This window comes from Lissotriton vulgaris, chromosome 6 (assembly GCF_964263255.1).
Source record: "Lissotriton vulgaris chromosome 6, aLisVul1.2, whole genome shotgun sequence".
Classification (NCBI taxonomy): domain Eukaryota; kingdom Metazoa; phylum Chordata; class Amphibia; order Caudata; family Salamandridae; genus Lissotriton; species Lissotriton vulgaris.
In genome coordinates, this window is record NC_141694.1 from 1,607,473,489 (window position 1) to 1,607,495,284 (window position 21,796).

General features: G+C 39.4%; 1 protein-coding gene across 1 annotated transcript in view; it reads right to left on the minus strand.

The window, feature by feature from the left end:
• TTC7A (tetratricopeptide repeat domain 7A) overlaps nucleotides 1-21,796 on the minus strand; it is a 1,603,679-nt gene that overhangs the window by 363,567 nt on the left and 1,218,316 nt on the right. Inside the window, exon 16 of the mRNA XM_086927774.1 lies at nucleotides 13,770-13,886. Coding sequence (XP_086783900.1) covers nucleotides 13,770-13,886 — 117 coding nt within the window. The remainder of the gene's footprint in view (nucleotides 1-13,769; nucleotides 13,887-21,796) is intronic.

Genomic DNA, 21,796 nt, shown 5'->3' on the forward strand with positions numbered 1-21,796 from the left:
TCCAAATAGAAGTACTCACCTTGAGAACACTTGTTTGTATGAAGTTCTTCAAAACTACAGTTATAAGAGGAACATCACAGAAGATATCAATAATGGAAAATATGCAGTCATTGGCTATGAAGGATGTCTAGTAAAGCAGAAAAAAGGCCATTTGATTAATCATCGAAAATTGAGTTGTGAAGTTCCAGACAAAAGAGAATTTTACTATTTAGCTCTTTTGCAACTCTTTAAGCCATGGCGTACAGAAGAGGAACTACTTGGAGATTTTCTCTGTTATGAAGACTCTTTTAATGCAACTAAGGATACCATAGAATGTCCTATTTTTCTAAATTATCTGCAAATGTTGAATGCAGAAATGGAGCAAGAAACCACAATTGCTGAAGAGATAGCTAGAAACAGTTCTCAAGATAGTCAGAGTTCTACTTCATTGAGCCAGGATCCACTAGGAGGACCAATTATCCAAAATGAAGCTGCCACTGTCATGGATGAGGTGGAAAGAGCTATGGAACAAGCTCAAGAGGATGGAGTTAAGTTAGAAGATTTGGTAAAGCAACTAAACATTGAGCAGAAAAAGATATATGATGAAGTCATAGAGCAGATTGAACATGGATTCAGACATGAGGAAAAAGAGTGCTCATGTATATCGTTTGACCCTGTCCGACTGTACGTAAGTGGAGAAGCGGGGACAGGAAAAAGTTTTCTAATTAAAGCCATTGCAAGTTATCTGCAGAAAAGGACTGATTCACCACTGTCTTGTGTTGTAACTGCTCCAACTGGTCTGGCAGCACATAACATTAAAGGGATTACTCTACATCGTTTATTGATGCTGCCAGTTGAACATGATAATAAATTGCATTACAACAAGTTATCTGGAGATGCGTGTTCTGAAGTTTCAAGAGTCTTGAAGAAAATGAAACTTCTTATCATTGATGAAGTAAGCATGGTCTCAAATCTAATGCTTGCTTTTGTGCATTTGAGAATGCAAGAAATTCTTAAAACAGAGTATGATGTGTTATTTGGAGGAAAACACATTATTGTTTTTGGAGATCTATTGCAGTTGACTCCAGTAAAAGGACAACCAGTGTTTAAAATGCTTACACATGAAGATACCAGGAAGTCCCTTGGAAGCATTGGAAATGTTAATATATGGCTAAATTTTAAATATGCTGAACTGGTTCAAAATATGCGACAGGCCAAGGATGAAGATTATAAAAATATTCTACAAGATGTAAGAATTGGAAAAGTGACTGAGCTTGGGAAAAAAGCTTTGCATAGTCGATTAATTTCAAATTTGTATCCACATGAAAACATTCTTCCAGAGAATATTTTTAAAAAAATGACTGAGAAGAAATCTGGGATATGTTTGATGCCAACTCTGCAAGAATGTTCCATCTTCAACAAGAAAATGTTAGAGTTAGAAAATGAAGAGATTGTGAAACTGGAAGCAATAGATAAAATAGAGCATATGGGTGCAACAATTGTTTTGTCTGAAAATTTGAAAACTAAATTGGATTCATTGGAGAAAAGTATTTCAAAAACAGCTGGTTTTGAAAAGACTCTGAATGTGTGTTTAAATTGTCGTATCATTTTGAGAAGGAATTTAAATGTTGAAAGAGGTCTGGTAAATGGAGCAATGGGTTATGTTGTTGATTTTGTGAATTACAGAAATAGAGATGGAATTGAATTTTTAAAAATAAAATTTGATGGCATTGAACAAGTACAACAAATAAGTCGTTGTTCTGCTAGATTTTTACTTGTAAAAGACTTATATGTTCGCCGAAAACAGTTTCCTGTTTGTTTGGCGTATGCAGTGACAATTCATAAATCTCAAGGTTTAAGTGTAGATGGTGCTTTAGTGAACATTGGAAGATCTGTGTTTAAAGAGGGTATGGCATATGTGGCATTATCACGAGTCAGAACTTTATCAGGATTGTACTTGATTGCGTGTGATGAGACAAAGATTTCTGCAGATCTAGATTGTGTTAAAGAATACAATAGATTAAGAATAGAATATGCTCCACATTTGCCTCAATATCCTCTGTTTGAAAAATGTGTGGTAGGCCGAAAAAGAAGAAATGAGGATAATTGTAGTGAGGTAGTTGCAAAAAGACAAAAAGTAGAGAAAACTGTAATTGAAAACAGGAAGAAAAAGAATTGTGGAGAAAATGTTGTTGGATTTCAGTTTGAAAATAGTTCTGGTGTCAACTGCTATGCTAATGTAGTGATTAATGTTGTTTTTTTTCTTAAAAGTTTACTAGAACAGATTGTTGAAAATCGGGATCAAAGATTGTGTGGTTTATTGAATTCTGTGTTTGAGAAATGTAGCAGTGGTACAGCACAAATAGAAAGTGTAACAGAAATTCGAAATATTTTAGATATGTGTTCTGGTCAAGATAAATTTTCACAGAACATTCAGCAGGATTGTCAGGAATTTTTAATGTATATGTTTGGTGTTTTGGAAGATGAAGGTGTAGATGTAGATAATCTTTTCAGTCTTTCTTATCAATGGCAGCATGACTGCCACAATTGTAGTTCATCAAGTACTACTAGAATAGACACTGAAAGATTTATATATTTGACTTTACCAGACTGTAAATCAGTGTCATTTAAAAATCTAGTTAAAGCAGCAGATCATAATATGGTGTGTACCCAATGTAACTATCCAATGGTATCCACATTATTTATACAAAGTTATGGTCAGTATATCATTTTAGTTTTCCAACGATGTAGACCTGATGGAACTAAATTGACAACTTCTATTAAAAATGTTGTAGCTTCTCAGTTATCAATTTCAGGAAGAACCTTTACAACTGAAGCTATTATTTATCATGATGGATCTTCGACAACCTCAGGACATTATACATGCTACTTAAAATCTGAAAATGGATGGAGTTACTGCAATGATTCTCATTTAACTTATAAACAACGTTTGCCTTATGACTCTACAAATTCTTATCTAGTGTTTTTAAAACCAAAGTTTTAGTAAAGGGAATTGGCCTTTGAAGACGGGAATAGATAATAAAAGTTAGTTACTTAGTTAGTTAATCTAATATTTTAAATTATTAATCTCATGTAGATACTTTAAGTGGATCTCAATGTAAAAAATACTGATATATCTGACACAAATTGGCCGTGAGGAAAGTGTAAGATATGATGTTGTTAGATCTTTTTTCATAGGAAGTCGATGAAATCGAAGTTATAGAGCACAGCAGACTTTTTTTCCACCAAAAGGACCTTCCCTATCTGCAATCTCATGTACATACTTTAAGTGGATCTCAAAGTAAAAAATACTGATATATCTGACACAAATTGGCCGTGAGGAAAGTGTAAGATATGATGTTGTTAGATCTTTTTTCATAGGAAGTCGATGAAATGGAAGTTATAGAGCACAGCAGACTTTTTTTCCACCAAAAGGACCTTCACTATCTGCAATTTGGCCTCACGGAAAAGTAAGTGAATCAAAGATTAGTGTACATATATGAGATGTATGTTTGAATGGGTTTTTTTAAACACAATCTTTTAGATTGTGTTTTTTTTTCCCGCTGTTATATGATGAAGACTTTGATCTCACTAATTTAAGTGAAATTCAATATATTCTGAGAACAGCAAAAATAAATAATGTAACATATTGTAGAAGTTATTGTGTAGTTTGCATTGTGTAATTTATATTGTGTTCACATTGTCTTACACTCATTTTCTTTTTCACCCTTATTTACCTCTCTTTACTAATTTATACTCTTTTTTCATCGCTGTTTCTTTAGTGCACTTTATTCACAACTTCTCAATCTAATAGGAACTGTCTGCATTTCCTCTGTTCCTTCCACCACTTTTTATCTTTTTCATATTCTCACAGTACCACTGCTTTAGTTTCCTCACTCTCTCTTTCTTTTTCTCCATTTTTTTTTCTTTCGCACTCATTGTACTGTAGTTCACTTAGTTCTTCCTTTTGTTTTTCTGTGTACTTACTCTCTCACTCCTGTTTTATCCATCGTTCTATACTAACTTCATTCCTTTCATCCCTTCACTCTGTGACTTCACTTCACTCACTCTCAATCATCTTCTATTCCTCTTTTTTATTTATAGTTTCTCAATAAGACTTCTCTCCTTTTCACTCATTTTTCTTTTATTTTCTTATCTTTACTGATTTTGATTTGATATCTTACATTCTTTTAGTATCTTATTTATCTTTAGGAATTTGTTTTCTTTCTATTTCTTTTTCCTTTTTTTTCTCTTTCTACATTACTTTCTTTCTGTTTTTGTATCCTTCACTATTGCTTCATTTCTTAGTAAACTTTTGTAGATTTTTAAACCTCATGAACTGTTGCTTCTATTTTATTATATATTTTTAAGTAATTATAACGTGTTTTTTCTTTTATCTTTCACAGATACAAGTTTGCATTGATTATATGGTAAGTGTGTTTACAAAATCTTTTTTGTTATCACCTTTGGTTTTATTTTCACTATTTTTCTCTCACCCTACCTCACCCCTGTTTCCTTACTTTGCTTTTCTCACTTATTCTTTTCTTCCATGTTTACTTTCTACAAAATTTAACTTCTTTCAGTACCTCTGCCTATGCACACTCCTTCACTTACCTTTTTTACTGGTTCACTTAGTCCCTTTGTGACACTCCTTCTTTTACTCTCTCTCTTCTTTCTCTCTATTATTCCCCATGTCTTACCCTTATTCACTTACATGTACCCTCTTTCACCCCTCTTTACTTATATTCACTGCTATTTACTTTCCCTCCGTCACTACTATTCCTTTCCTCTGATTCCGTTACTACCTGTCATTCCCATACTTAACTGTCCTTCCTTTTACTTTCATCATCCATTTACATTCTTCCAGAACCTCTGCTTTAGTCTTCTTCCTATTTCTTCTCTTCTTTTGCTCCCTTATTCATTTTTCTTTTCTCAGTTACTTCCTCTTACACTTTTTCTCTGTCTTACTATCTATTACACAGTCCCTCTGTGTTCCTCCCTTTAGCTCTCTTTCTCTTAACACCACTCTCTCTGTCCCCATTCCTTATGGTCACTTCTTCATTATTTTTTTTATTTTTTTTTTGGTGCGCAGACGGGACGCGCACCGGTACGCGCACCGGGAGCGCTCCAGAGTCAAATATAAAAAAAAAAAATACTATTTTAAAATAAAAATATTATCTTAATATACATTATACTGTTCATTTTTAGAAAAACATACCTTTCTCAGCTAAAGACATTTGTGAAAAAATAAGCTTAGAAATTCACTAAAAAGTACATAGGTATGAAACCCTACAAAAAGTTAAAAATTAGCATAAAAAAACCTATGAAATTCACTGAAAAAACCATAGGTTTCACACAGTTATAGTTAGGAATTAGCATTTAAAAAACCTATGAAATTCACTGAAAAAACCATAGGTTTCACACCAGTTATAGTTAGGAATTAGCATTTAAAAAACCTATTAAATTCACTGAAAAAACCATAGGTTTCACATCAGTTATAGTTAGCTGGAAATTTTACTGATATAAAACCATTGAAATTCCCACGTTATAGTTAGTCGGACTCACTATAACTTGCGCGTGCAATGCACTGCTGATGACATCACATATTACATCACTCATGACATCACTGATGACACTATCCTTGTGACAGACCTCCTTTCAGTGTAATGTAACCCTTGAAACACATATTCAAAAATAGAAACTAAGATTTTCAAAAAAATGGAGATAACCATACCAGTTACAACAACCAATTCAGTAATTCCACCATCTATATACACATCTACTCATTCACCAATAGTTCTATATAGTCACTCATACATATACTCACTCATCATATGTAGTGATACACCTATACATCCTGGTACACACCGACAGTCATCCAAATGTTACTCACACACATACTCACACATGCAAATAAACTATTGAACATCCATTTATTTACATATACAACTATACACACACTACCACCTTACTTCTAAGGAAACTTACACATACTTACTCTCTTAAACAATCACTTATAGAAACACATACTTATTAAAACAAGAATTCTTTCAATCTCTCACTCTCATATATACTCACTTATATACATCAATACTCACATATACTAGATTAAAACATATGTAGTTACTGATAAAGACACTAGTAAGACAGTCATTCACTTACTAACACATACATATACACACTCATTCACCCATACAGTCCGGCACATATGCTGTCTTCAAAACACATACAAACAGTGAGTCAGTCATTTATGCATCTATGTGCTAAGTAACACTCCCACCAAATCATACAGACACTTATACTGATACTAAAAAAAACATCTAATAACCCATATACACACATATGTAGCTACTCACCAACCTATGCAGCCACTTATACACAAAGTGAAACACTGATACATATATTTAAATATTTAAACATTACTCACTAATATATGTATTCACTAAGATACACTTAATAAGGCAGTTATTCAATATTTTTTTTTTTTTAAAACCATCCATTTAGACACTTATTTAAACATTTATTCTCCCATCGACCTTTACATATACATATATAAAACATATTTATTTTTCAGAAAGACACACATTCACTGGATGGTGTCATCAGTGATGTCATGAGTGATGTCACTGACCATGTCATGAGTGATGTAATATGTGATGTCATCAGCAGTGCATTGCACGCGCAAGTTATAGTGAGTCCGACTAACTATAACGTGGGAATTTCAATGGTTTTATATCAGTAAAATTTCCAGCTAACTATAACTGGTGTGAAACCTATGGTTTTTTCAGTGAATTTAATAGGTTTTTTAAATGCTAATTCCTAACTATAACTGGTGTGAAACCTATGGTTTTTTCAGTGAATATATATATCAATGACTCACAACATTTATTTATTTATTAGTTAACCAAATTAAGGCACAATGCTTTTTACTAATTATAATACTTGTATCTAAACGAATGATTAAGATGAAAGAAATACTTTTACTATGTCTATCATTTTGCACGTCCAGTGAATGTCGTTACGTATGCACTTGTCACTTTAAATTTGAAAAGTTCTGTCTTACCTGTGTCATGTGATCAAGGCTCGTCCAGAGCCGAAACATTATGACGGCACAAGCAATAAAATAAGTAAAGACTGGAATCTGGGTCCGTGTCCGTGTTTGCAGCGCAAGCATAACCACGCGGAGTTTTGGATATAATGGGCGGTTTTTGTTTCACACGGCCACATACGGACAGTCCTGCCAAGTATCACGCATCAGGCGTGACACTAACGCATTTCAGTGTGGTGTTACCGCATCACCGCACTGAAATGCATTGTCTCGCATTTTTGCCCTGACCTGACAGCTCTGAAACTGGCTGCCTTAATCTCTGCCAGGTGCTAGCACGCGCGCTAGTGCCTCTGACACCTGGGTGCCGTGCGCCCAAGCCGGGCGCAGCAATTCATTGCCAGCAAGCTCCGTATCTAACAGATCAAGATCTGACGTGCACTGACTGCTCTCAGTGCTACAATGTTACATTTTTGCTCTGCCCTGCTTCCTAGAGCCTCGGGCGGGGCCTGCCCCTCGCCTGGCTGATGCAGTTAAATTGTGTATTGGCAACTTGGCGCCGGGAGTTAAATTGGAGGTGGAGGCCTGCTGCTCATTTATGGTTAGCGGGTGGCACCGGAATCATGGGTCAGAATACTTTGGGGGCAGAATACTTCTTTCCGAGCCGGGAGCGAGTGAGAGTGCTGCAGCCAGTGACTGAAGTCACGTCACATCACAGAGTAACACCGATTGCAGTGGGGGGGAAGTACAGGCAATCAGCAGAGTCGTGGATACTTATCTTCGCACCTCAGCTGTCTGGCCGCCGGGGCTCCTCTCAGCAGGACCAATGGGCCCTGCTTTCACCCGCCGTTATTTAACTGCACAACGCAAATGGCTGCTGTACACAGAAACATCAAGATAAAGATCAGGACCAGCTGGGTGAGTTCGCCCCCTCCCCGGTTCCACTCCCAGAGTCACTGGCACCAGGCAGCATGTCGGCAAGCGGGAAGGCCCGATCCCAGCCCATGGGGCTTGACCTCAGCAGCCGCAGTTTATTCTGTAACCTGTTCCACCAGGGAGATCTGCATCAATGGTGTGCGCAGCAGCTAACATAGTAAGTGATTAAAGTGTGACCTGTTTATCGGCATCCTAATGTACTTTCCTTTTTGAAGCGCGTCAGCCAGCAGCCTAAAATTACATAGAGCACCTCTGCATGCAGTCAGTCTGCACAAAGTAGAAGTCAGCAGCCCTAAAATGCTTAATTATCAAGCCGACTTGCGCGCTTATAGATATATAATTTGTTTCTCTTTTACTTTTCTCAGGAACCACTGGAGGGATTTACACTATTTTACCAAAAGCGTGATCTGCGTAACAGACACTACCATTTTGACAAGTTTGGTGTAATTCCCTTCAGCGGTTCAAGCTGTAGCCGTGTCTAAAGGTCCTATGGAAATTAACATGGGGAAAACACGACGAATCCCCCCCAAACTTTCAGGGAAGGAGCGGAGCGGAGTGAGCCATCTTCTTTGAGAAATTTGCTTAGATTCATCAACCAGCGCCAAAGTTATTCCCAATAGAATGTTGGGGATTTCCTATGGAAACTAGGTCCTAACTATATATACCTAATATATATATATATATATATATATATATATATATATATATATATATATATATATATATATATATATATATATATATATATATATATATATATATATATATATATTCACGTGATATTAATAAGAGACATACAATATTTTTACCATAGGATATCGGGAGGGTAAAATTTACTATTACCACTCCAGTGAGTGCAACAGTAGGGAAAGCGTAGGATAGCGTAGGGGTAAAAATTACTATTCCCACTCCAGTGAGTGCAACAGTAGGGAAAGCATTAGATAGCGTAGGGGTAAAAATTACTATTCCCACTCCAGAGAGTGCAACAGTAGGGAAAGCGTTGGATAGCGTATGGGTTAAATTTACTATTCACACTCCAGAGAATGCAACAGTAGGGAAAGGGTTGGATAGCGTAGGGTTAAAAATTACTATTCCCGCTCTACTTAGCTTAACAGTAGGGAAAGTAAATATTTAATATATTAATAAAAATACCTTAAATACCAATACCAATAAAAATGTATTAATAGTAAATACCAATGTAATATAATATAATAATTAATCAATTAAAACAAAATATTATTTATTAAAATTCAATAACTATTAATACAAATAATTACCAATTTACAATTAATTAATTAACAAATAAAATGTAATTACCAATTAATTCGAAATAAATACCAATAAATAAATAAAAACATTTAATTAATTACAATTAAGTAACTTCCCACCCTATTCCCCTATAAACCCACAACCTATTGCGGAAAATAAATTAATAAAATTCACATAATTATCAATTAATCAATTAATAAAAATTAATTACCAATCAAAAATTAATTATTATCAATTAAAAATTAATTAACAATTTATTCAAAATAAATACCAATAAATAAATCAAAATATGTAATTAATTACAATTAAATTACTTCCCACCCTATTACCCTATAAACCCACAACCCGCTACATAACTAAAATGCAAAATTAAATTAAAAATAATTAATAATTTCTAAAAAGTAATATTTTATTTAATATAATTAAATTACTTCCCGCCCTATTCCCCTTTAAACCCACAACCCACTACAGAATTAAATTATGCAAAAATTAAATAACATAAAATTCATTACTTAATAAAATTACAAAAAATATACACTTTTCACACATATTCTAACATACAAAACACTTTAAAAAATTCGATATTAAAAATTCGATATAGTTTATTAACCTATAATATATACTTTGATATTTTGACTTTCTATATTTATAAAAATCGATATTACATTACTTACCTTAAATTCGATATTTTTGCTGACTTTATTCTGTCCATTCGAATGGAACTCACCCTATGAGAGGCGCGTCACTGAAGGATGTCCAACGCTAATCAGGAAACCCGCCTTTCAATCCAGGATATGCAGCATCAGTAGCGTGATTTCCTTAGCGGGACAGAAGAAATTAAATTCCCCAGCCGATACAGAGACGGAGAGTTACTTCTGGACGGGGAGAATCTCTGCTGCGAGTGACAAAAGAGGCACAATCTTTGTGGGGTTGAAGAAAACTCAGGTAAATCTTCGCCAAATGAAAAGTTGAAGTCTTCCTCATGTAAATAAATCCATTACGAAGTAATAAGGATGTTTCTTGAAGTTTATTTGATGAAAATAAAACACCACAGGAGTGCGTCCTTCCTCTATGTAGTTCAAACAGAATCTGTTTGAAGTTACCGTTCATACTGCAGAGAGAAGGTTACAGGCACTAGAATGCATTTTTTTAAATAAAGCTCATGTTAAAAGATAACTAGACAGCATGCCTACCTAACAGCAAGTGTGCGCATGCAGTCAGTCACATGAAAACAATGACATTACGTGAAACACAACAGAAGAGCGTAGAGCGCGTGACCATGTATGCACGTAAACATGAATGCCATGAATTACACTGCGTAACTGGGTTGCCATGTTAAAGCCCTGCATAATCTAGCCAAGGTGCCCCTTACTGTAACAATCACTGTGCCAGAGAATATGTCATAATTCAGCTTAGAAAGTCACCGTCTCCGTGCCATATAATATGCCCACCTCTGTGCCCAAGAAAATGGTCAATATTGAGTCCCAGAATATGATCGTAAATATTTTGACGCTTTGCCCTTCAGCGTGTCCTTGAATATAAATGTTCTGTGTGCAGACCAGCCGTCTGTAGTTGTGGAATATGACTCACCACGGTACATACAAATATGTGGCCATCTTGATTGTGTGTCTGTGTGTTTCCACTGTTGTCCTTGCATGACAGTGGTGGCGATTACCCGAGAAGCTTGCACAGTTGCTGCTCCCTGTCCCGTGCTGTATGTGTCCTACCCTTGAAGGAAGCTCGCACTTTTGGCAGGTGGCCGTGAATCGTGCCCTTTTGGCGGGTGGAAGTTAAGCTTTAGCTGCAGGCGGGTGGAAGTGAAGCTTGCACTGGAGGCAGGTGGCAGCGAAGCTTGCACTTTTTTCCGGGTAAATCTTGAGCTGTAGGCAGCTGGCAGTGAAGGTCTCACTGTTGACGAACGGCAACGTAGCTCGTGTTGTATGTGGGTGGCAGTGAAGTTCGCGCTGGAGGCGGGTGGCAGCGAAGCTTGCACTGGATGCGGGCGGTCGTGAAGTGTGCACTTTTGGTGGTGGAAGTTAAGATTTAGCTGTAGTCGGGTGGCAATGAAGCTTGCACTGGAGGTGGGTGGCAGTGAAGCTTGCACTGGAGGCACGTGGCAGCGAAGCTTGTGCTGTTTCTGAGTGAATCTTGAGCTGTAGGCGGGTGGCAGTGAAGCTCTCACTGCTGACGGATGGCAACGTAGCTCGCGTTGCAGGTGGGTGGCAGTGAAGTTTGCACTGGAGGTTGGTGGCAGTGAAGCTTGCGCTGTTTCCAGGTGAATCTTGCGCTGTATGTGGGGGTGGCAGTGAAGCTCTCACTGCTGACGGATGGCAGCGTAGCTCGCGTTGTCAGCCCCGGTCTGGCCGTAGCGGGCACCGGGCAATCCCCCGGTGCGCCGCAGGGGTGGGGGCCGGTTTTGGGTCCACTGGGGGCCGTTTTTGTTACAGGGCCGTTTTTGCAGCATAGCTGCAAAATCGTCCCTGTAACAATATCGGCAGAAAACCGGCCCTAGCAAAGAGCTCAGCAGCACCCCCAATCCCCTTTGCCAGGGCCGGTTTTGGTTCCCAGTCCGGCCCTGCGCGTTGTAGGTGGGGGGAGTGAATTAGTGATGGAGGCAGGAGGCCGTGAGGCTTGCGCTGTTGGCTTCAGCATGCGCAGCCAATCGTACAACGAGACTTAAACCCAGTTCCCCAGAATCGGGGTCGACCACCCTAGCCGTTAGGCCAACTCCTCTGAAGTGAATGGAATAGTCAGAATCGTCACACTTGTAAGAGTGTGATTGTTAGTAGTTGCATGGGTACTGCAATTGGCAGCGCTGGCAGGGGCATTTGGTGGTGCAAGATGCAGTGACCTCTGAGGACAGCTCTGGCATTTAGTTTTTATTTTACAAACCAAGCACTGAGAGCATATTCAGATCCCCTGGAAATAAGATTCTACGATCCTAGCCCGGTCGCCTCCAGAGACATGGTGTGAAAAGAACAGTAAACACCCCCAATATGGAGCTCTTCCTTGAACCCAGGACAGTCATGGTTTGTACAGGTGCTCCGTGAAATGGAGGCTGTGAAGCAGCTCACAGTAAAGGCTGATAATAATGCTCCCGGCTGTTGTGCAAATCAGCCTCGTGCTGCATCAAGTACCCAAATAATAATGGGTGAATGCATGAAGGAAAGAACCTGTGGAATCTGTTATGTAGTTTGACGAGGCTGAGAGAAAAGTAGGCCAGAGTTAGCAGAGTTTATGTATGCTGAAGATGAACTGTGCGCCGCGGTGTCTGACATATAGCACAGAGTGCCAGGGGGTACGGTCTCTTTTGATGTGCTCCTTATTAGCCACCAGGATGAACCAATCCCACCTCTGAGTTCGATTTTATAAGGCACATCAAAGCGTGAAAAACACTGACTAACATTTTACCTAAAGTCTCAAAGAAGTTCGTCTTTCGAGCATAATGGGACAAACCACAGAACACCACGGGAGTCAAACACATGTCTAGAACTGCACACATGAGTCAATGTGATTAACTGAACATTAATGTACCTTCAAATGTAGACAGACCTCGCGCTCTGTTTTATTGAATATCAAGAAACATTCTGCTCTACGATGTAAGATAATTAAAAAGAACAGCAACATAGGCAGAGGGACAGAGGATCAGCCTGCTGGGATATTGAAGCCTAGATACTTTGTTTACCCCTTTAGGTCTGCCTAGAGATGCTTTTACCTTCTTCACAGGGCTATTACCATATAAACAAAGAGGAGCACAGGGTCAACTACGATTGATAAGCCGACATTCATCAGCCCCGGCCTTTACCGCAGCTCACAGCTGTTTGGTTCATGCAGCAGTAATAAGAGACTGCATGTGGAGGGCAACGCTCCGGTATTTGAATATTGAGCGTAGCTTGGGGAGGCAGTTAGCATTCATGAGAGGTGTTGTTTTCTGATGCTTACGCTGCTTCCCAATCTTGTTTCCCTTGCCTTTAGCATCTCACTGGTAGCTTTTATGGAAATAATGTACGATAAAGCACCTCAGATGCCGTGTTTTCATAGTTTGGTGTTTCTCATCTGTCCTGCATCGAGATCGGCTCTCACTGAGCCTCTCTTTCACTGGCAAGACAAACAAGAAACAAAGCTGGAACTGCAACCGCAAAGATCAAAGATGAAGCGCGGCAGCCAGTAACAAACGTGCGTGCCTCGCGGTAAAGGATGAGACAGCAGGGGGAGGGAAGATATGAGGGGGCCTGCGCCTGTTTCCCTTCCGGGAATGAGCAGGGGCGTCACATGTTTGCAAGTTAATTACAAACATATGGTGTTAACCCGCGCTCCCGCAAGGAAATCGCCACATGTGCACGTGTTGCCATTAAAAGCAATGCAACGCGTGCACGTTTTAGCCTGAAAAGGGCAATTGATGGCTACAGGGTTTCTCCTATGCAGCACATGACCGCTACATAGGCGAGACCTAAAAATGAAAGGACGCAAAGCATCAGTCACTTTCTATCATGTTGTCATCATTAACAGTCTTCATACTATCTTGCACAAATGCACCCACCTGATTTGAGATACATGAAACAGTGTCTGACACAGGTTTAACATGTGCCTGCAGGTCACGAGCGCCTCCTCTGGGCCTTTGAGTACCCATTCAAGCTTGATTTTGGTGAACAGGATGCTAAAACAAAGAAAGGAAGACATTAATTACCTTAATTAAATTTTGGACTATTTTTATCAGGTTACACAGTCATGAAATACAGATACAACAGGAGGCAGGAGGGTGCCATGTTGGTTTTAGGCAGTACAGTTTCAGATATGAATTAATTAATTTAAAACTTATAAAGAAACCTGCCACTAGCAAGGGAGCATCCTGGCGATAAAGTTTGAACCCAATGACCAAGAGGAGGGGGAAAATAGGAGGGAAGGAGGAGATACATTAGATGAGGGAATAACAGTGTGCATCAAGGCCCAGGAAGAGCCTGGTCTTCAGGTGCTTTTTGAATAGGGCTTCAGATTCTCTGAACCACAAAGGGCTGGGGAGTTGGTTCCATGCCTTGGATCTTAGTACCGAGGATTTGCCACCTCAGGTTTTAAGTATGAATAGATGGGGCTTAAGGAAATTGGCCTGGGAGGATCTCAAAGTTCTTTGGGTTGTTTAGTGAGTGAATCTAGCAGTCAGGTATTTTGGTCCGGTGGTTTTACATGCTCTTAAGACTAGTAAAAGGATCTTAAAAAAGATCCTTTTGTGTACCGATAACAAGCGTGAAGTTTTTTGAGCTGGGGAAGGTGAACTACATCTGGGGAGCTTCAACACGACTCTGGTTGCGGCATGTTGCACCATCTGGAGTTTGTGGATATTGGTTTCAAAGATCCTGCATGGAGACTATTACAACAGTAATGTTTAGAAGTGATGAGAGAGCAAAAGTTTTTCTGGCAGCTAGAATGAGAAAGACAAAAATCTTTCCTAAGGATATGATTAGGTTGAAACACATTCCTGCCACTGCAAGAGCTTGCAGGTGTAAAAAGAGGGTAGTGTCAAATTTCACTCCTAAGTTTCTGTTTCTCGCAAAGTCCACTGTGGCAGGGGGCGTGGCAAAGAATTTGGCCACCATTGGGCTGGAGTGAACATGCTTGATTTGCCAAATAACAGGACCTCCATGTTATCTGTGTTGCATTTTAGATGGTTTGATTGCATCTGCAGGGTAGTTTCGGTGAGACAGTTTTGGAAGTGAAGGGACCCTTTATCAAGTGATAGGATCAGCTGTTTATCATCACATATGATGTGGTGGCAATTCTGAATGAAGCAATCAGGGAAATTAGGGGGGCATGTATATATTGGTATGAGAATTCATGGTTTTGGAACAATGTGCGACTGGTTTAAAGCCAATTCCTGAAACTGTGTAGGGAACTACTGAGTGAGATATTTTTTTATTTGAAATCTCTTCAGTTCCCTCTGTGATTTATTCAGTCAACAAAATAGCATTGAGGAAAAGGAGTACCAAATCCAGAGAGAGAGAGAGAGAGAGAGAGAGAGAGACAACAGTGTTGTTCACGTGTCTAATATAGAGTATTATGTGTTATCTAGCGGCTCAAAAACTGGATTTAGGCTCCTGAGGGGGGTCTTGTAGCCTGGTTTTATCACATACACAGCTAAATACACCACTACTTGTCTATTGTGGGACAAGATGCATGGTGTGCCTGAAGCCCAAAGCACTGGTGCTTTCAACTACATGATTGCATTTGTTGACTCCTAGAGCAGCCTAAGGATTACTGAAAGCACCAAGGTCATCTGTTGACAGACATCTAGAAGGAAGGAGGCAGAAGAGGTTTACAATAGTAACGGCCTGAAATGTCCATATTCACAACACCAGGCTGGCCAGCCCAGGTTTTTGGCTGAGAAAAAAAATTTAATCATTTGTTACACAAATCAAATCATCCACAGGGAAGATCACTGTCCAATAACATTACTTCTTACAGTCAATAGGACATGGAGTACCAAGTACACCTTTGAAAATAACACGGGGCATGAATTTACCATGCCTTTCTAGCACAGCCATTTCCAAATCAACTGGTACCAGCCTTACCTGAGTTTCGAACTTTTCCAACTAAAATTGGTTCTATGAACTGAATGGTCAGTACGAGGAGCATGTTGGGTATTTCAACAAGTTTTCATTCGCTCAAATATTCTGCATATGTGAAAAGGATGCTACCTGCCACTGCTGCTAAACAAACACTGTAATGACGCAGTGATGTTAACAACCAGGCCTACAACATTTGCAGGAATGCTGGTTAGTAAACTGGGCAGAAGTAATGTAGATAAACAGAAGAATCCACTGTTAAACCTTTAGTATTTGCAAAGGAAGTTCTTACATATTGAACAATTCTTTGAAAAATGAATGCTCCCATGGTTTCTTAATGACCTATCAGAGGAAAATGCAATATTGGAAGCCTTTTTATATCTTGATTAAATTGCTTCCGTTCAGCTGGGGGCCTCACAAGGTCATGCAAAGCATCTGATGTAAGGTGAGGAATTTAAATGTAGAGAAAGAAAGCAATCAGCATATGAAGGTCAAGGCCATGGGTATTCAGTGCACAGCGTGCAGGAGAGCAATAGCATTCTAATGTGTCCCTGATCCAACAAGACAATCTTCAAATCCACACCCATAAGCCTTGCAGGGCACCCTCACAGAAGGACAGAGGAAGACGAGGTATTACCAAGACAACTGAGATTTTGATGAAAAAGATGAACAAGCGAAGTGGCAAGCAGAGACATTTTATGGTATGGGCAAAGTGGGCTGTAGCCGCCTCTATTTTGCACAGAATCTTGCCCTGGTGACCTTGAATAACTCGTTTTAAATACCGTTTTCTTTTATTTTTAATGTGGGTGATGTGGGAGTCTGCTACAGATTGATTGCAGAGAAATGTTGTGTTTTTTTCCTGCAACATCCTTAAAAAAAGCTTCCTTTAGAGATCATAACAGGACCTCACATGTGAGAAATGGGAGGGTGTACTAGAGATTATATGCAGTCATATTAGTGAGCTGCTGCTATTACAGGATTAAAAACCAGGCATCACTATCCCTGAATATTAGATGTAAACATATTGTCTGAATTTGGCCCAGTGCACTTATGCACTGTCAGTGATCTGGCCAAAGAGGGCATACAAGAGAAGAAACTGGATCATATATTCGAATGCTTTTTCATAACAGGGGCCCCCAAATACGTTTGGAACAGGGCCCCCAAAATCTTTAAAATGTCCCTGGTGGCAAGGAAAAAGCAAATTGTGCTGAATATTAGCTATGAGTTTCAAAGTACGAGGTACGTTTACTGTTGTTATCTTATTTTACATTTATTTAAACACAATTGACCGTAAAGGCCTTCAATTTAAAAGATAACTGCAACATTTTTAAATATGACAGTGGGGTTTCACTGAAGTCTGCGGCATTAAGGAGAAAGCCACATTGCAGTGATGATGAAAGCAATTGATTGTGGCTGTGCTTGTTTGTATTTCTACTTTGTTTTGAGGGCTTATACGATTCAGTGGCGGGTGTGCTGCAACTTCTTATTTATTCATTCATAGTAAACAACCCTTTCAACCAGGGGACCTTTGACAATCCCCGGGAAATCCCTGGCTGTACTTTCTCAAGTTTATATTCCGCCTCCCCAATGAACACAGCTTAGTCATGAGAGACAATCCTGGCAAGAGAACAGATGCATGTATATTCAAAAATAAAAATCACCCCGCACAGTGACAGACAGCAGCCTGGTTTTAGAAATGAAATGCTTCCTTCTCAGAAGCATGCGAAAACGAGCTGGATCTATATCGATAGGCGGTTATACTGATATCATAATTAATATCTAGGTTATTTACTAACAAACAATGGAGATTAGCAGAAATTTCTTGAAACAGGACTTTTACTTTATATTTGTACGGGGGTCAAATCAAAGTGCTTCAAAAATCTTTCAGTTTTTAACTTAAAACTCCACGTCTTTACCCACCCCTCAAAAACAAAACAAAAAACATAAAACAATCAGGTGGTCACCAATTTGCGGTGACTTCATATTAAAGGAAACTGTTTACCATCACAACACAAGCGTTGTTGGAGAAACACGAAGCGTTCTGTTTGAGGACAGGGAGCGCGGTGGAAAAACATGCCAGTCTCGGCAGGACACTGTTCACCAGCATGGGCGGCAGATGCAACTCCCCTGGGGACCAGAGAGAGGCTCGACTCCCTAGCAACAGACTGAGCACTAGCATTGGAATAAACTCCAGAACATTCTTTGCCGTAGCTAAACCCATTGCTAAAGACACACCGACAAAGTCAAAGCATCTGGCTTTCGTAAGGTGGAAAAGATTCTTAAAACTCGCACAGAATGCGGACAGCAAAGTTCACACAAAGCACGTACACAAAGACACACCGTAGGAGAGCAGGTACAACACAGTAGAAACAGTGCACGCGTCTCTTGCACACAAATTCCAGAACAATCGCGAATAGCAAGGTAGCTATCTTCAGACACAGTAAGAATGCAGACACACACACCCAGGCACAGTGCAGGCAACCTAAGTGCAAGCGTAAGGCCAGGCCAGGGCAGGTGCCAAGCGCCCAGAAAACAAGCATAACAATAACAGCAGTGTTGTAAACGACCCTCAGGCACACAAAACTAGTACAGCATATGCAGAAGCTGGACAACCTTGCCTCAAACACACCACAACGTACGCACAGACTGCTGCAGAGCAAACCTTTCTCAAACACAAACACACTGGTATAGCAGGGACAGCATAAATAGAAGCATCCCTCAGATACACACACAAACGAAGGTCCACTGCATGCTGTCATTGTGCAAGATACCATTACAAATGAAAGAAAACTAGTATGACTTCTGGCACTCTGCAAGAATGTTACAATTTCCTTGCAAGTGTGTGGATACCTTTGTAGTTTAGTCAAGATTTCAGGAAGAATGTATATGTTTTAGCAGTAAACTAGCCAATCACAGGAAGGCATAATGAATCTCTAACAAGAGGACCAGTGGTGCATGCGCACACCAGCGGGCATGGTGGTATGATGCACTCTTTCAATATAGAGGCAAAGTGTAGGATTCCACCCTACCCAAATGCCCTATGGTTATACACCAATGCAATAGTTTGTCTTTGGTGGTATTACGCACCACTATACTAATCTGTGTTTCGAATTGATCAAAATGCTTTGGCTGCTTCTTAGGCTGTTGGCAGGTCAAAAGGATGTATGACGTTACAACGCATACTTTTACTCCGCATACCATTACAACGCGGTATTTACAACGCATACCGTTACAACGCATAGCGCTTTGAGGTGCTGGATAGCGGTAAGTATAATTTACTATTCTAACTCCAGTCCCCGTGGACCCTAGGGAAGGTGTTGGATAGTAAATTATACTTATTCCCTATCCTAGAGCGCCCCCCAGCGCAATGCGTTGTAATGGTATGCGTTGTAATGCCTGCGTTGTAGTGGTAGTGCGTTGTAAAAAATGCGTTGTAACAGGTGTATACCGGTCAAAATGAACAACCCGTATATCTGTTTAGTCTGCTGCCTAAACTTGCATGCTAGGAAAGTTAATGTGTTGTTATGCTCTTGTTTGATGCTCCTTTCTCAAATAGCAAATCTTCATTAGTTAACATTGATTTAGTCACGTTTGGAACCTTGGACACAATTGTTGCATCAATGCTATTGTCTTTCCTGGGAGTGTAACCTTTCGAAAGTTGTTTTCTGATTATATTGAGGGCTAAGCAAGTGGTCCATTTTTAGCATACTCTACATTCTTACGGACTGTGAAGGACTCTGCAATAAACCCACAAAAGAGTGGTCACTTATGCTAGTTGAATATATTAAGCATCTACTTACTTTTTTTGGCCATTTATATAGCGTCAGACATATGGGGCCAGATGTAGGAAGGCAATTACCGGTCGGAAACGGCTGAAATCGGCCGTTACCGACCGGTAATAGCCTTTTGTGATGTAGGAGGCAAATTTACCGATTCGGTATTTACTGAATCGGTATTTACCGAATCGGTATTTACCGAATCATCATTTACCGATTCGGTATTTACGGAATCGGTAAATGACATGTAGGAAGCACGTTAAAGATTGCTTCTGAGCTTTAAGGATTCGTCATTTACCACCAACATTAGTTGGTGGTAAATAACGAATACCTCTGTAAATGCAAATCTGTGCATTTACACCTGTGCCATGTGACAGACATACATGCCCTTAGGGCATGTATGTGTGCCACATGTGCACACCAGCACTATTCAGAGGTGCAACAGGGTAAATGTAAATGTATAGGCAGTTATATAGCGCACTACTTACCCGGAGGGTCCCAAGGCGCTTCGACCGCTGCGAAACCCTTCCTGGCTTCCCTGAGAGATGGTCCCTTAATGGGTATCTCCAGGATGAGACCAGGCATCCCCGGCGGTCTGGTGGGGCCGTTAGTGAAGATGAGGCAAGCTAATGCCCAGAGTTGCCGAGTGTGAACGCTGATCAGAGTGGGCACCGAGGCGAGAGAATTATCGAGTCCGCTGACCCTGGTCCAGAAACCTGCCGCGCCGGGAATCGAACCCTGGTCCCGGGCCGTCCTCTGCTCTCGGGTCTGCCGCCTCTAACTAGTGAGCCGCACTACTCCACTATCAAAGTCAAAGTCAAAGTCACACCCTGCCACCCATGACTCTTTCCCAATTTTACCGAATCGGTACATCCATGGAGGCCCATAGGAATGAATGGCAATTACCGAATTGGTAAATACCGATTTGGTAAATACCGAATATTAACGATTCAGTATTTTTTACCGATTTTTTTTCTACATAGCATTTCCCGATTCGAAAATACCGAATCGGTAAAATTCGGTATTTTCGAATCGGTACATTTAAATTACCTACATCTAGCCCATGATCTTGCAGCTACTCCATAGCACTTTGGTTCAGATATAAACACGGTTGATTGGTTGGTTAGTGAATACTTATTTTGAATGAGTCTGTATTCTAGTGTCTCCTATTTCCTGCATTATCCCACATTCCAGCTTAACCTCAGTAGAAAACCGAACTAAAGGCAATCAACTAACTACAGGCTGTGGACCAATCTCATCCCCAAATGAACAGCGTAAAATCACCACACCTAAGCAAGCCCACATCACACTTTTCTTTGGAGCCCACATTTGATATATACCTTGCAAAGACCTCAAGTGCTCTCAAACCACAGCCTTTCTTCAAATCCTAAGAGGTCAAACTAATACACACAAGCTGTACATATTCCGTTCACAACACAGCCATTAACTTTACTCGATGATAGGCCGGACAGATTGTAACATTCAAAGGTCTGGTTTGAAAAAAGCAATAATTACAACATAGAAAACCATTCTACAATCACAATTTCAACAACATTCGCCTACTTTAACATCTACCTAGTATTGTAAAAACATCTCCATAGATCCCCATTCTACTTGCAGTACCTTCATTGAAACTAGTTAATTTTATGGTATCTGTCTTCAAGTTAGTAACACTAGTAGCAAAATCAACAATTCACCAAACCTCCACTACTTGCTTTTGTCCTCTTTGAGCATTTGCTTTCCTTTAAAAATGCAACTCATACTATCAAACATTCAAGACATTTTAAAAGTGATTAAGGCCTCACGCAACCTAACCCTTTCCTGACAATATTTGCCTGGGCAAGGTTTTTAGAAAAGTAATGGAATTATTTTCTCCCGACAAAACACTAACCACATACATATCTTTTGAAAATATAAGGTCCCTTGTCTCCTAAAAGAGATAACTTTACCCTATAATAGTAAAATTCTTTACTTCTAACATAAACATAATCATTAACACAATAAGGCTAGATGAGGCCCCAGGGTTAATTATGAATTGCCTTTGATTCCAATGACTATTGAATCAAAAATCTTTATTCGGATAATTGTTTATCCATAAAAGTGATTTTTAAAATATACAAAATACATAAAGCCTCATAAAAATATTATAAAAATATATTATAAAACAAGGTAGTTTGTACAGTATATCTAAGTGATATGTCATTGTAAGAATTATGCTCAATACATGGATCTAT